The 14416-nt window shown below is 52.2% G+C and overlaps 1 protein-coding gene across 5 annotated transcripts in view; it reads right to left on the reverse strand.

Annotated features, from left to right (window-relative positions):
* Positions 1-14416, reverse strand: part of Zmiz1 (zinc finger MIZ-type containing 1) — a 199120-nt gene that overhangs the window by 88566 nt on the left and 96138 nt on the right. For all 5 annotated transcript variants that reach the window (XM_075988813.1, XM_075988811.1, XM_075988812.1 and 2 more), the window contains 2 exons: positions 6978-7086; positions 2798-2911 (listed from right to left, as the gene is read on the reverse strand). In XM_075988813.1, coding sequence (XP_075844928.1) covers positions 2798-2911; positions 6978-7037 — 174 coding nt within the window. In that variant the 5' untranslated portion in view covers positions 7038-7086. The remainder of the gene's footprint in view (positions 1-2797; positions 2912-6977; positions 7087-14416) is intronic.

A 14416-nucleotide genomic window follows, 5' to 3' on the forward strand; every position in this document is an offset into this window, starting at 1 on the left:
CTCAGCGAGGCCTGCTCAGTGTGAGTCCCTAGGCATGAAACAAGCGGTTGCCCTAGACTAGATACCCGCTAGAAACCAGCTAGTGGGCAGGCTGCCAGGTACCTAGACCTTGGGAGGGGCACCTGGCAGGAGTGTTTAGTATCAATACTTCAAAGGGTGAAAATATTGTCCCAGAGACAGGATAGGGAGGGGACTTGCCAAAGGGAGTAGATGGTTCTGCTGTTGTAGCTGATGCTCAGAATCTGGGGACTGCATGTGTCCCTGTCAGTCAAATCCCACTTTACCCAAGTGAATACCTATTTCCTGGACCTCAGTTACTTCACCTGTGAGATGGGTACAAAACTCATAAAGACGGTAGATTGGAATGAGTCCAGACAGGCCTCCAGGGCTTGGTTCAGGGGCCTGTGGCCCAGAACCTCACACTTAAATTGAGTCTGAGCAGCTTAGAAGTTGGTGGGAAAGAGAAAAAAAAAGCAAAACAAAACAAAAACCCAAACAGCAACAACAACCCTTCCATGCCCATTTGTTGCCTGAAGCTGAGTGGTTTTTAATTTATATCCTCAAAGTAAGCCAGAACTGTAGGAATTTGGAGCCAGCTCTCAGAGGTCACCTAGGGAACTGTGTCAACCTGCAGGCTTTGCTGTCCCCTAGCTAGGGAGGGACCCAAGCCTGCAGTCGTGTGTGTGTGTGTGTGTGTGTGTGTGTGTGTGTGTGTGTTGGAGAGGGCTTAGCCTCCTTGTCCTGAATTCACTTCTCCTTGCGAGCAGCCTGGGGTAAGGATGGTGACCCAGGTGACCCCTTCCCTGTCTAACTGGCAGATTCTTCATGAGATATCATGAAGGAGGAGTCAAGGTGTCAAGGTCAACGTCTGTGATTATCCTCTTTCCTATTTCCTCCTGCAGCAGGCTCTCCTGAGCTCACAGGCCACGTGTGGAGGGGGAGGGCGGCAGAGGGGTTGGGAGGCAGACTGGAGGGCAGGGGCAGGCACATACTTTATCGTGGGGATGAGGTAGGAGGCCCAGGGAACTGACACCGAGCCACAGTGTCCTCTGCCTAAAAAGACACATCTCTGTCCTGGCAGATCTCAAGGGTCTTCTGGGGTGAGTCCCTCCCAGAACAGACTCTCACAGCTACTACTGTCCTTACTCGAGTACAGCTCTCAATCTCCGCTTCTTTGCCACCAGAACTTGTCCTGTCCAGCTGAGACCTAGGCTCTGTTCTCCTGGCCTGTGGGTTCTGCCTGTGTTTCGGATCTACTGTGATGACCCATAGCAGAGACTTGGCAAATGTCTGCTGAATGACAAGGGCAAGACAGGGCAGGGCCAGTTTATGGTCTGTCCAGGGTGGCTAGGGGCCAGTATCTCCAATAAGGCCAATCTCAGGGCAGTATGTTGGGGAAGCATATTCATTTGTTTGATGATATACTGTGCATGGCCCCACCCTCTTTTACACCGTGGCCTAGGCAACATCTGGTCCTCTCTATGAGGCTTAGGCTGGACCCAGATCCCACAAAGAGGATTAGGCAGTTGGGAGAACAGGGGTGCTTGGGGGCTGAAGGACGAGGAAGACGGCCATGCAGGTGGCTCGAGTGAGACAGATGGGGCCAGCTTCTGACAGAAGAGCCCTGGGAGGGTCTGGGTCATGTTGCAGACAGACGGGAACATCCCCTCTAGGTTCAGGCAGGCCTTAGCTAGAGACCAAGCTGCTTTTAAGTCTAGGCGCCACAAGCAGTCAGTTCTGAGTCTTAGTGTCCTCCTCTGTAAAATGGGCAGCTGGAAGATCAGGTAGGTTCTGGGAGGTGGCATGTGTCACCGGCAGCTCAGTCTTTCTCAGAACAAGGATCCCAAAGCGGTCACCGCGTCTCCTCTTCTAAGACAGAGCTAAACTAGGCTCTTTGCTTCCTTCCTATCTGGAGCTCCTCAAGGGTCGCCATTCCTGCCTGGCCGTGCCTCCATTCCACATCCAGGACGTGCAGGCTACCACGGTGTCACCCACACTCCCTCGCAAGCTCAAAGCAGACCTTCTGAGGGGCCATGCCAGTTACACACTTATGCAGGCTGCATGGTTGGGGGGACACTTAAAAACTAGGGAAGACCTTCAGGTGCTTCTCTGCAGTCCCGAGTTTAAGATCCTGAGCCCTACCCAGTTTTCTGGACACCGAGGGCCTTTGCACATGCTGCCTTATGGGACCTGGCTGCAGTCAGTAGCCTGGCAAACTGTGGCATATGCACGTGTGAGTTTGCATGACCGGCCCCACCTTTCAGCTGATAGAGATCCATGCTGGCCTAGCACCGTTTTCTCAGGCATTTCTCCGCATTGCTGCCCCTTACTAAGAAATCAAACTGAAGAAAGTTTTATTTATCTTGGGGTTCCTAGGACTTGGCAGAGGGGACAACACGTGATAAATGAGGGATCAATCAATGTTTATTTGTCCAGATGGATGAATGTAACAGGGACTCAATACATGTTCTTGAGTGGATGGATAGATGGCCGTAGGGGAGCTCAATAAGTGTTCAGCAAATGAAGGGATAAACAAATGGCTATGAAAAAGGAAGGCAGAGCCTTAGAAGTCGAGCTGTCCCACTTTTGATGGAGCACTGGTCCCCACAGTGTACTTTTCTCTAAGTGTGAGGAAACCACACAGCCCATGGAGACCATCTCCATATGAGACCCAGGGTTGGGGAGGACCTGCAGGGCCAGCTTGCAACATGGGCAGCTGTGCCCCTGGCCCACAGACTTCTGGTCTCACATCCGCATTTCCCAGTGTGCTGGGTGAGGGGGGGGGGTGGAGACTCACCGTCAGGCAGCCCATGAGGCTCTGCTCAAAGGGCCGTTGGAAGGCTCGAGGATCTCCACACCAATCCAGCAGCTCGGTAGCAGCATTGTGGAAGTTGGCGGGGTTCTGTAAGTGCTGTGGAGAAAAAGGAAAAGGCTTGAGGTTGCATGAGGAGGCCACGCACAGAAAGGGCAGAAGGGAGGTCACACTCTTCAGCTTTCTCAACCACCCCTCTATTCAAGGCCTGGCCCGCTGCGGCAGGATGAGGCCAGCAACCCACTTCAAAGACTAGAACCAGAGTTGGTAAAAGCCAGTGGCATCAGACATGCAAGTGCTCTGTAGATGCAAGTGCTGGGGAGGGGCCCCAGAGGGGTTTTGGAAGGTGGTACCCAGTCTCCATACTTGAAAGCAGCTGGTCCCGCAGGTGCCTTCCTATCCACCTACCACCTCCCACCCTCTGCTCAGCCCAGGTCCTCCCTATTATGTATGGAGGGGTAGGGGCAGTCAGCACACAATGCTGCCTATAGTCTGGTGTATGTGGCTTAATGCTCCTAGCTCCAAACACTCCCAGCTCCCCAGATCCAGATTTTCTGGGCTCTTTTGGAGTTTCTTCCTCCTGCCTCACATACAGGAAGTCAGAATCCTGATGCCTTCAGTGTTACTTCAGGCTAGCAGACTGCCAGCACAGAGAAGCTGCAAAGATCTAACTTCATCCTCAACGCTGACCCACGGCTCCCTGGGTCCTTGTCACCTGGCATTGAGACCAGGAGCTAGAAGGCCAGGGCCACAGGGCAGGTTAGAGTCACAGCTGTGATTTACAGCTAGCACTTGGCTAGCACTGCTGGTGTGGTCCCATAGGGTATCCCTAAGGTCCTAGTAGAAACCAGGTGTCCATGTACAGGATGCTAGCAGCTCCAGGGACCTTGGTGCTGGTAGGGACAGCAGGATCAGATGGACCATGAAACCCGCCTGTGGTATGAGTCAATTCACAGCCAAGGCAGGGTGGGCCCTGGAGCTGGCATAGGGTTCTGGGAGCCCCTCTGGGGTCAGGGCTCTGGGTTCCCTCTGCCTGGGCCCTTATTAATCTTGGATGGACCCTTCACCTCTCTCAGCTTTGGTCGTCCATCTGTAAGATGAGAATGACAGACTACCATGTGGTCATGGGAGTTTTGGTTCCTTACGCTTGCCATAGCATGGTTCAAGCAAAGAACATTCCAGTGAGGAGAGATAAGAACATCCCTCTCCGTGGAGAAAGAGGAGAGGAAAAAAAAACAGAGGGGAGAGAAAGGGCAAGTGAGCACTAACAGCCCCTGTCAGGAGGCTGAGTGAGGATTAAACAAGACTGGGCTTATGTAGTTCAGGCAGAGTGCCTGGCAGGTGGGCACAGCTCCACATGGGGTGGCTCTTGGCTCCACCTCAGTCTCCCCGAGGTTCCCTGCCTCCCTTGTGGGAGCTCAGCTGTGTAGGGGCTCCCAGGCTTGACTCTCTGAAGTTGCAGCTCCTTATACAAGATTGCCAAGACAGGAGGGACCTCTGCTTAGACAGCCATACCCTGTGGGAGGGTGGCTGTCTGTCTGTCTTTGCTTGTTTCTGTGTTCACTTCTAAACACTGAGGCTCTGACGGAGCGTTGCAGCCCAACGGCTCCTGGCTTGCACACCACCTGACAGTCAGGTGCTTCATTTATTTATGTGATGTCACAACCAATCAGCAGTGCCAGCAGCCTCCGCACGCCACTCTCAGGTGGCCATAGCAATGCCCTTTAGAGATCTGAGCTCCTGGATGGCCTCTGAGGCCGATCCCCACGCCTGTTCCTGTTCAGGCCCTATTTGAGCACCAGCCTTCTGTGTCTTGGCAGCCTGTGTCTCCTCCTCTCCACTCACAGCTGGCTCATTATGGGATGCATCTCACAGATGAGGTAAACAGTAGCACCCCTTGGTTGGCTGTTGCCTTGTCTGGCTGTTGCCTAGAGCTTGGTGGCCTCAACTGAGGCACTTCTCTCTGTTTTAGCTGCCGGCTGTAGTCTCATTATGGCTTAAGTACATTCAGAGACGGTGTCTTGATGACACACAAAATGTACACCTGGCTCAAATCCACCCCAGTCATGGAGTCACGCAGCCCTGAGGCCATCACTGAACCTCAGAGCCCTCATCTATGAAAGGTGGGGTAGGGGTGGTGGCAGCTTGCGGGGCTGTGGCCAAATATAGAAGTGTGGGATAAGCATGTTACAGAGTGGGGTCAGGGATGGCCGGAGGCAACTGGTGCTTCTCAAGCAGGGACCTTGCTTCTCTTATGATGCTAGACGCTAGAGGATAGGAGCAACTTCTAGGCACTCCTCGTCCTGGCACAAGGTAAGTCTGAAAGGAGTGATGGGTGGGTGTCCAACTATCCCTAAGACAGCCTCTTTACTGAGGCTGGCCACCTGGCCACTTCCCAAGGAACCCCAGTGGCCCAGAGAGGGAAAGGAACCAGGTGAAGGTGGAGAGCCCGGAGTAGGTACGCATTTTGAATCCCTGGCAGAGGCTCTAAGCCGTGAATGGTCCCGGTTTTCCATGTTCTGTTTCCCATCAGAAAGCTTGTCCATCTTTACAGTTCCTCAGGGGACTGGAACTATACCATGATTGCTGAGTGTCTAGGCAGCAACTGGGCACACCAATGCTCCAACCAGGGCTGGCTCCCAGCTGCCCACCAGTCCCTCTGTGAGTCATACAATCCATCCATGTGTCTGTCCATCCATCCAGAACAAATCCATCTCGATACCGACCTGCCCACCCACCCATTCCTCCATTCATCACTTTATCTGTTCCTTACCCATCCACTCATTCATCTGTCCTTTCATCTAGAAGCCAATTTGTCCAGGCAGCCAGCCATTCATCCATCTATCCATCTATCATCTATACCTACCCACGCAACTAACTCCCCGGCCATATGTCCATCTACCCACTCACCCACCATCCTCTTACAGAACCATCTATTGGTCTATCCTCCTCCATACCCACTTGAAATACTACAGCCTCACCCAGGATGGACTGAGCACCAGATAGGGCATGGTGGACTTTGAGATCATCTTGTCTCAGCTCAGGAGGGGAACAGGATAGGCGAGGTTACTGGGTGACCAAGAAGCCCCCAAACACAGGCACAGGGTATGCAGATGCTCCGAAGGCTGCCTAGGGCCTGGCGAGATTGCTGGGCACCATGAACTGATTGATTCACAGTTCAGGGTTCTGATGACCAAGAGCCCCGAGAAGCACACCTTGTGAAGAGGAAGCTTTGGTTCAGGCTAAAGAAGAGGAACAGCCAACCAAGAGGGCTGCAGAGAAGGGCTACACAGTGCTGGGGTACTTAATGCCAGGGACTGCTGGAGGCTGGCGGTGTGGCTGTGCTGGAAGGGCTTGGTGTGGGAGTCCACGGTTGTGAAACCCCCGGTGGGAGCCATAGCCTGCACCAGCCAGGGTACGCCCAGCAGACAGATCTGTCATCCATGCCCACAAACATCTATCTTTCTATTCTGATTAAGTTGGGACGCCTGAGACTCCACAGTCATCGGGTGGAGGCTGGGCCCAAGGGTAGAACATTATTTCCAGCCATCTCTTGGGGGGTGTCTAGTGAGGGGTTCCCTGCTTATCAACAACCCAGGGCAAGGATGGAGGTGAACGGTCACTGGAGCTCAGTTGGTGTGTGGATAAGCTAACACCACTGGAGTATTCTTTTCTTTCTATGCCTCAGTTTCCTTTGCTGCAAAATGATTTAGTTTTCCAGAGCCTTTTCTTTTCTTGTAACTTTTGGGCATAGGATCTCATGGAGCCTATCCTGGCTGCAAACTGGCTATGTAGCTAAAGACGATCTTGAACTCCTGATCTTCCTGCTTCCATCGACCTAGTGCTTGGGGCCACAGAAGTGTCCCGCCATACCAGGCCTTTTCAAGTAGAGGGAGCAGAGGTCTGGGAAAAGAGATGGCAGAAGGGGTACAACAGCGTTGGACACCTCACTGAATGCTCACCACAGTTTAAAGCATGGAAGCAAAGCCCAGAGAAGGCAGGGTACTGGTCCAAAGTCACACAGCCGGGTCGGGGTGAGGCAGTGCTGGCGTTCTTGTGTGTGTATGAGTCTAGTGTTAGACTGGCACTTAGGGGCCATCCTGCTGCAGCACAGATCTACTCCCTGCCCCATCCCTACCCCCACTCCCCAGTCAGCCACACTCACCTGCTTGATGCACTGCAGACGGTCATTGGTCTGCTGGATGTGCCTATCCATAGAATTCATTCTGACCGTTTCGCTGGGTTCTACCCGAGAGCCATGAACGTGGTCCAGCCTGAGGAGAGAGGAGAGAGGGTGTCACTACACCTGACAACTTTGCACAGCCTTCCAGCTATCCTTCCACTTCAACGCTGGCCCTAGAGGGGTCCTGGGCACCCAGCTTTATCCTGGGTTTTTTCCAGCAAGAAGGGAAAAGTGGGGGTTGTGTTTGTATTTATTTCTCCCATCCTCATCTTGACCCTCCTTTCATTGTCCTGGTACCTGTCAAATACTTATACTCCCCAACTCCTTGCCCATCATTTCTTTATCATTTTAACGACTGTTTGTTGATGTCCTGGGTAGTTTTATGTCAACTTGACACAAGCTAAAGTCACTCGAGGGGAAGGAGCTTCAGTTGAAAAAAAAATGCTTCTGTAAGATCAGGTTATGGACAGAAAAACCTGTGGGGCATTTTCTTAATTAGTGATTGATGGGGAAGGGCTCAGTCCATTGTGGGTGGGGCCATCCCTGGGCTGGTGGCCCTGGGTTCTGTAAGAAAGCAGGCTGAGCAAGCCATGGGGAGCAAGCCAGTAAGCAGCACTCCTCCATGGCCTCTGCATCAGCTCTGGTGTCTCCAGCCCTCCTCCCCCACTGCGGCGCTGCTGTGCATCAGACTTCCTGCCTTGGCTTCTCCAGTGGGCTGGAGAAGTGTATGCAAGCTAAGTAAACCTTTCCTTCACAAGCTGCTTTTGGTCATGGTGTTTCATCACGGCAATAATAACCCATCTAGGACAACTGATCCAACCATCCACACATCCTTACGCCCCTCTGCTCAGCCCTGTGCTTCCACTTGCCCGGGAACACTGTAAGATCTCCAGTGCTGGGGCTAGTGCTAGGCCCATGAAAATGACAAGATCTTCTAGTGTTCACGGATCTCTCGGCATGTGTATGCATCGTTGAAGGCTGAGGCAGAAGGATCACCAGTTTTGCTGAGACTGTCTCAAAAGGGAAAAAAAAGTCTGCGTTTACATTAGGTCATCTACTGGGTGAGAACTGGTTGAGCTTCTTCTGCTAATGGTCACAGGCTGTTCCAGGACCTGGGCACTGACAGACACTGCAATAGTCCCACACTGTAGATGAGGAAACTGTGACTCGGTAAGAGCCGAATTCCAGCCTATGAAACAGGTTCTGGGGAGTGCCTGCGGGTCCTTGCTGGAGGCTGGTAGGGGTACAGAACACCTTGGTACCTGCAGGAGTCCATCAAACAGAGACTGTCTCCTCCTGAGTACACTTTCACAGAACCTCAGCCAGCATTCATGTTACAAAAGAAGGTTCTTAGGGCCAGGGACAAACCTCAGGGCAGAAAAGAACAAAAGAAGGCCCAGAGCAGAAGAAGGTCAATAGTACACAATCTGCCAGGTCATCTTGGTTCTTGGCACTATCTGAAGACCTGTGAATGATCACTCTAAACATGGGCAAAAAATTCCAGCCAGGGTCCCTGTGAAGTGTGTGATTTTTTGGGGCTGGAATCATGGCTCAATGGTTAGGAGCATTTGCTGTTCTTGCAGAGGACCTGGGACCCCAACACCCGTGTGACGGCTCTCATCATCTGTAATTCTAGTTTCATGGGGTCTGACACCCTCTTCTGGCTTCCTCAGGTACCAGGCATGCACGTGGTACATATATTTACATACTCAGGCAAACATTCATATACGGGGGGGGGGGCGATGGGGGGGGGTGGCTTCTGAAGGAAGCTAAGACAAGGATACTGAGTCAAAGCAACCCAACCAGGTCATTTCATTGGCTAGCTGAGGAGTCGGAAAGGAAGCACAAAGAAACCCCAGGTCTAGAATAATCTGCACTTCAATTCACAGGCTTCGTGCAACCGGGAAAAGGCCTCAATGGCCCAAGCAGCCAGCAGGGGGCACTGCAGACAAACTGCAGCACCCTGAGGGCAAGAAACTGAGGCCGTGGAGACTCCCAAGTCCTCTGGGCACCTTTCCCTTCTAGTCACTCCAAAAGCACACAGGTGTCCTGTTCAGTACTCTGGCTTTGAAGCTTTGCTTTCCCCATGTTGAGGAGACAAGAGTATGGGGGCAGGGAGAGGATCTGGAGGTCCCATCAAGTTCTGCCTCCAAAGATGCTCTTCCAGGATGGCCATGCCATTTAGGACCAGGAACACAGGGAGGTCTGTAGCCTAAGAGCCCATCCAAGGAAGCTTCTAGCAAGTATGAGGAGCTCGCACTTCCCTGGTCAGCAACCATCGGTCTTACTTCAGGAGACAGACAGTGACAGACAAGACCATTCTAGATCAGGCTAGTCTTTCCAGGGTTTCTTTAATCAAAGATCCACAGGGCATCAGGGGAAAGTTGTTCCCAATCTGCTAGTTCAGCTGATTTTATTTTGGTTTTGTCCAAGATGACATGATCTACATCTCCCCAGGCATGGAGTCCAAGCTAGGCTCCATCCTATCAAATCAAGATGTGACCAGCTTGGCGTCCAGAACCTGTGAGATTCATAGGACATTGGATAGAAAGCTTTCAGGAGACACTACAGATCACAGGGACAACAGTGGGGTCCCCCCAATACACACAGTCTCACTGTAGCTCAGATTAGTCTCAGACTCATAGGCAATCTTTTTATTTCAGCCTCTCCATTGCTGGGATTACAGATGCCTATCTATCATGGTTTTATTTATAAAATACAGTATCTGGCTGAAGAAAGATACATATCACACAGGTAAGGTAATATGCAATACAATTCTTTCAATTTTTACCCCAGACAGGGTCTTTCTATGTAGTCCAGGCTGGCTTTGAACTCATGATGGTCCTGTTTCAGCTTCTTGAGTCATTATATTTAGCTGAGGTGTTCTTTGAAAACTGCTGGTATTGCGAGGCGGTGGTGGCACACGCCTTTAATCCTGGCACTCGGGAGGCAGAAGCAGGTGGATCTCTGAGTTTGAGGCCAGCCTAGTCTACAAGAGCTAGTTCCAGGATAGACTCCAGAGCTACAGGAAGCCCTATTTTGAAAAACCAAACCAAAACAACAATAAAAACAAACGAACAAAAAACGGCTGGTCTCAATGCTGGAGAATGGGGTCATTAACACCAGTAATGACTGGAAATGATTAAGTCTGAATTCTGCAAGGGGACAGGACTTGAAAGTTAAGGGTTCAGGGCCTGAGAAGAGTTTAGCATTAGGCAGAAGAAATGGGATATGGAGGGGGACAATCTGGCTTCTGTACCTTCTGTTTTTGCTGGCAGTTCAGTACTGGGGCATGGCTGGGCTAGGATGGGAACCTCTGCCTTTCTAACCATTAACACGCTGTTCTTTCCTTACCTCATTCTCCTTTATGTTCCTACCTCAAGCCATGACTGGGCCTCCAAGGGTGTCCTTGTTCCAGCCAACCCATCCAAAGTCAGTTGTTTCCAAGGCCACCCCAGAACCTGAGCATCGCACCCTGCAGTCGGGAAGTATTAAGCACTTGGCAGCCAGCAGAGGTCGCCCCGTTGCCACGGAAGCACCACTCAGCTCTAGTTTTGCCTCCAGGTGCCTTTATAAGTCCTTACAAACCCTTAGTGGCTGCAGCTCTAGCACCCAGGAAGGTTGGGGCTCTGTGCCAACCCAAAGCAATGCCTTGGTAGCCTCTTCCACTCTGTTGCCCTCTGAGCAGGTGTGGGTTCAATCAGGGACCTTGACTATTCTGCTATCTGTGTCCATACAAAGCCTTCCTAGTTAGTCTGGGGTTCTGCAACCCTCCCCACTGTGTGAACAGGGCAAAGCTGGGTCTCAGTTTCCCCATCTGTAAAATAAAGGGCTGGGCTAGCCATCCTCTGGCAGCCTGCCAAACTCCAGCATCTGAGGGTCTGGCTTCCTGGAAACTCCACCTCAGTAGAAAAAGAGTACTCAACTTCAAAATTCAAAGGTTCTTCCCAAGCTGGGGAGCCTTCTGCCTGAAAAACTCCATGAAAGCCCCACCCCCAAGAGGGCCCAATGCCCCAGACACTGCCTCTTTTGAAGCTGTGCCAGGCTAGGGTTCATTGTACGTATGGACGGTTTTGCGTGAGGATGTGGTCGTCAGGCTGAGTTTTTCAGACTTCCAGGGGTGGTTGTGCTGGGAGAAGCTTCTGTTTACACCTGTCATCTCCTAGCAAAGCTCAGGTCAAGTTTGCCCTGTGCTCTTAAAGCCTCTCTGAGGATGAATTGCGGAGAACTGAAGGGACTAAGAAGCCAATCTCTTCAATGACGCCAGTGGCAGAATGGAGCAGACAGAACAGACAGACGCCTCAAACGAGCAAAAACCTCTGGCTCTCTGACACATAGGGCCCTGCCTTGGGTTCTTCCTTGGACGCAGGGACAGGACATTTTTTCCCCCTTTGGTACTGTGGGCACTTGGAGCCCTTTATGTAGCTCCCTAGTGTCATACAAACATCTCACAATCATTCCATAAACTGTTTTCTTACTTTTGAGTCCTAGCTAGCAAACCTTAGAAGCTCCAGGCAGAGGTGGTTTTGCACTGCTATACACCTACGGGCCCCTCTGCAATCTCCAGAGAAGGGATGTGCACACATGGGCTGCTGGTATGTGCACACATGGGCTGCTGGCCCAGATGCACTCGAGCACACACATCTCCTGACAGCTTGCACAGGCAAGTAGCACATCTCTGGGGAGCTGTGTGAGCAACGGTGTGCAGAAATGATTCAATCACCAGGCACATCTGCAGTTTGAGTGGGGGTGGGGGTGGAGAGTGGGGCCAGCAGCAGGGCTGGGAGGTTCTACCTGCAGCCTGAGTAGAGACTGTGTTGAAACAGAACCAGGGCTGGCCAGCTGGGAACAGTCTCGCTAGGCAGAAAAACAAAACAAAAAACTAAAACAAACAAACAAACAAAAAGAGCCAGGCTCTAGGGTACCATCCCAACCTTTCCCTGTAGCAATTTTAGATTTTGAGAGGGACACAGGAAGCCACATCACCCATGGCCTTCCCTGGTCTCCAACCACTATTAACCCACATCCCAAGTCCCTTCCTTGGACAGCTGGCTGATTCCTAGTCTGACTCAGCCTGCCCTGGGGTCAGAATGTCTGCTCCTTTCACTCATCAAGGTCCACCAACCTGTAACCCCTACCCCCCCCCCCCCCAGTGGCACTACTCACTCTGTTCCTATGTCCTCAGCGTCCTTGTCAGACACCTGTCTCCCCTTCAGCTGGGATGTGTGGCACTCTGTGTCTTGAAGTCCTTACCCAGAATGTGCTCACTCAGGTACCGGGAACTGAAATCTTAGCTGTAACCAGGGGCTCTTGGGGCTGGGAGGTACTGGCCATCTATCTAGGGCAGTGTTCTTAAGAAGTGACTGGTGTCCCATCCGTGCAGAGGATAATTTCTGGTAACCATGGACAAAAAGGATGATTTCTGCGTAACAATGGGCAAACCTTTCCCATTTTCATAGTGAAATCTTGAGTCTAGGAAAATGATCAAGAGCGAGTTCATGGGTTGATCTAAGTGAGTTCAAAATCATTTTGAATGGAGCTTAGTTAAGAGTGGGGTGGGGCGGGGTGGATGGGACTGAGGTAAAGGAAGCTCTGATGGAGACCTCCACCCCCCTCATCTGAAGGGGAAGTTGTGGGAGTTCAGGGAGGTGGAACCAAAGGAGGAGGGCAAGACTCTGTCTTTGGTGTTTTACTCCAGGAAGAAGGGTGGGCAGCAGGAGACAGGAGTGAGGAAGCTCTGGGCAGGCAGGAGGCCTGTACAGGGCAGAGGTCCAGCGGGTGCTGGGTTGGGAGCCCAGGCCTTTCTGGCTGTAGGCTTTGGGAAGGCCCTTTCACCTCCTGAGCATGTGTCTTCTATGGGAGGACAGGAAATCTCCTCCCCTCTCTGCTGGGCTAAGGAGCAGAGCAAGCAAAGGCACTTAGGAGAGAGGATTCTGAATGGCTCACACCTGCTTCCTTTACCCAAGCAGCGAACACCCCGTGACCGGCTCCACGAGGCCCACACCATCTGGCCAGTGGCTCCAGATACTCTGACACCATGTTGGAGGTTTCTGGAAGGGTTAACCCTTTTTTCTCAGTGGCCCCATCCTCCAGCATCCAATCCATTCACAGGAGTATCCTCTGTTGACGTTGGTTAAAGAAAAACTGTGTATCCAGCCTTACAGAGTCCCAAAGGGCAGCCCACCTGCAGCCTGACATTCTGCCCTGGACTGTATAGAGAAGTCACTGTCACACACATTGGAACGCGGCCCTGAGAAAAGTCGGTCACTATCCTCACCCACACTAGGCTCCGGACTGCAGCTGCATGGGGCTCTTTGTCCTTTGGGCACAGGATGCCTTAGCAGCCTTGCGGTACCCCCAAGTCAAGCCCTCCCGTCCCCTCTGGCCAGTTTAGGTTCCTGACACCACCCCCTCCACACACACACACACACACACACACACACACACACACACACACTCACACACACACACACACACACACGGCAAGGAACGTCTGGTTCAGCCTTGGGCAAGGCCTTAGGAGCTCTTCTTCTTCCCAAAGCCAGTCTCCCCACTAGGTTCTCTGCATCACCTCACTAATGTCAGCTCTGCGGTGACTTATGTCCCAGTTATCATGGTCTGGCCACAGAGAGGAAACCGAGGCTCTGAAAGGCCCAGTGACTTGCTTGGGGCCATAGTGCTGAGCAGTGGCGCCGGAATTCTGTCCCTGCTCTGACCACAAGCGTCTCCGTTGCACAGCCCATTCTGCACAGGAGCAGGGCAGATCGTCATCAGCTGGACACTTCCTTTCCAGCCCCACTGCCCAGAGCAAGGAAGTGAGCATCAGGGCTGTGCAGGGCTGAGATGACCGACACAGCCCAGGCCACTGTGTCTCCCAGGACAGCAGCACTCACACAGAGGCCCTGACCTGGCTTTGCCTGGAGCTCCTGTGGCTATTCCAGAGTCTCAGATACCAGGAAATGGGGAGGGGTTAGGGAGGCCCATTGGTTACTCAAGAGCTCTGGGGATGGGGAAGGAGGAAAACCGGAGTCTTCCAGAAAGCAGTGAATTCAGGCAGATGTTCCTATAGTTACAGCTCTGGGCACAAAAGGTGTTTTGACTGTCTTCTACCTCGGCTCCCCACACCTTCAAAATCTACTGACTTGGTATTCTGAGGAACATGACGGGACAGAAGAAGCAACAGTATTTCCCAGAGGGAGCCCCCAAGACCTCAGCAGGTCCTTAAGGAACCACACAGTGCAGGGACAGTTGGGCTGAGAGCGAGGATCGGAGCAGAACCACCCCTAACTCCTGCACCCGGGACAGACATGGCTAAACAATCACAACACTCTTCCTGCTTAGTCCGGACGTTGACAGATGACTGTCTACCCACCCACTCTTCGCTAACCCTGGAAATGAAGACATTCAGGTGAGTTAACCTT

This window comes from Microtus pennsylvanicus, chromosome 10, assembly GCF_037038515.1.
Source record: "Microtus pennsylvanicus isolate mMicPen1 chromosome 10, mMicPen1.hap1, whole genome shotgun sequence".
NCBI lineage: Eukaryota > Metazoa > Chordata > Mammalia > Rodentia > Cricetidae > Microtus > Microtus pennsylvanicus.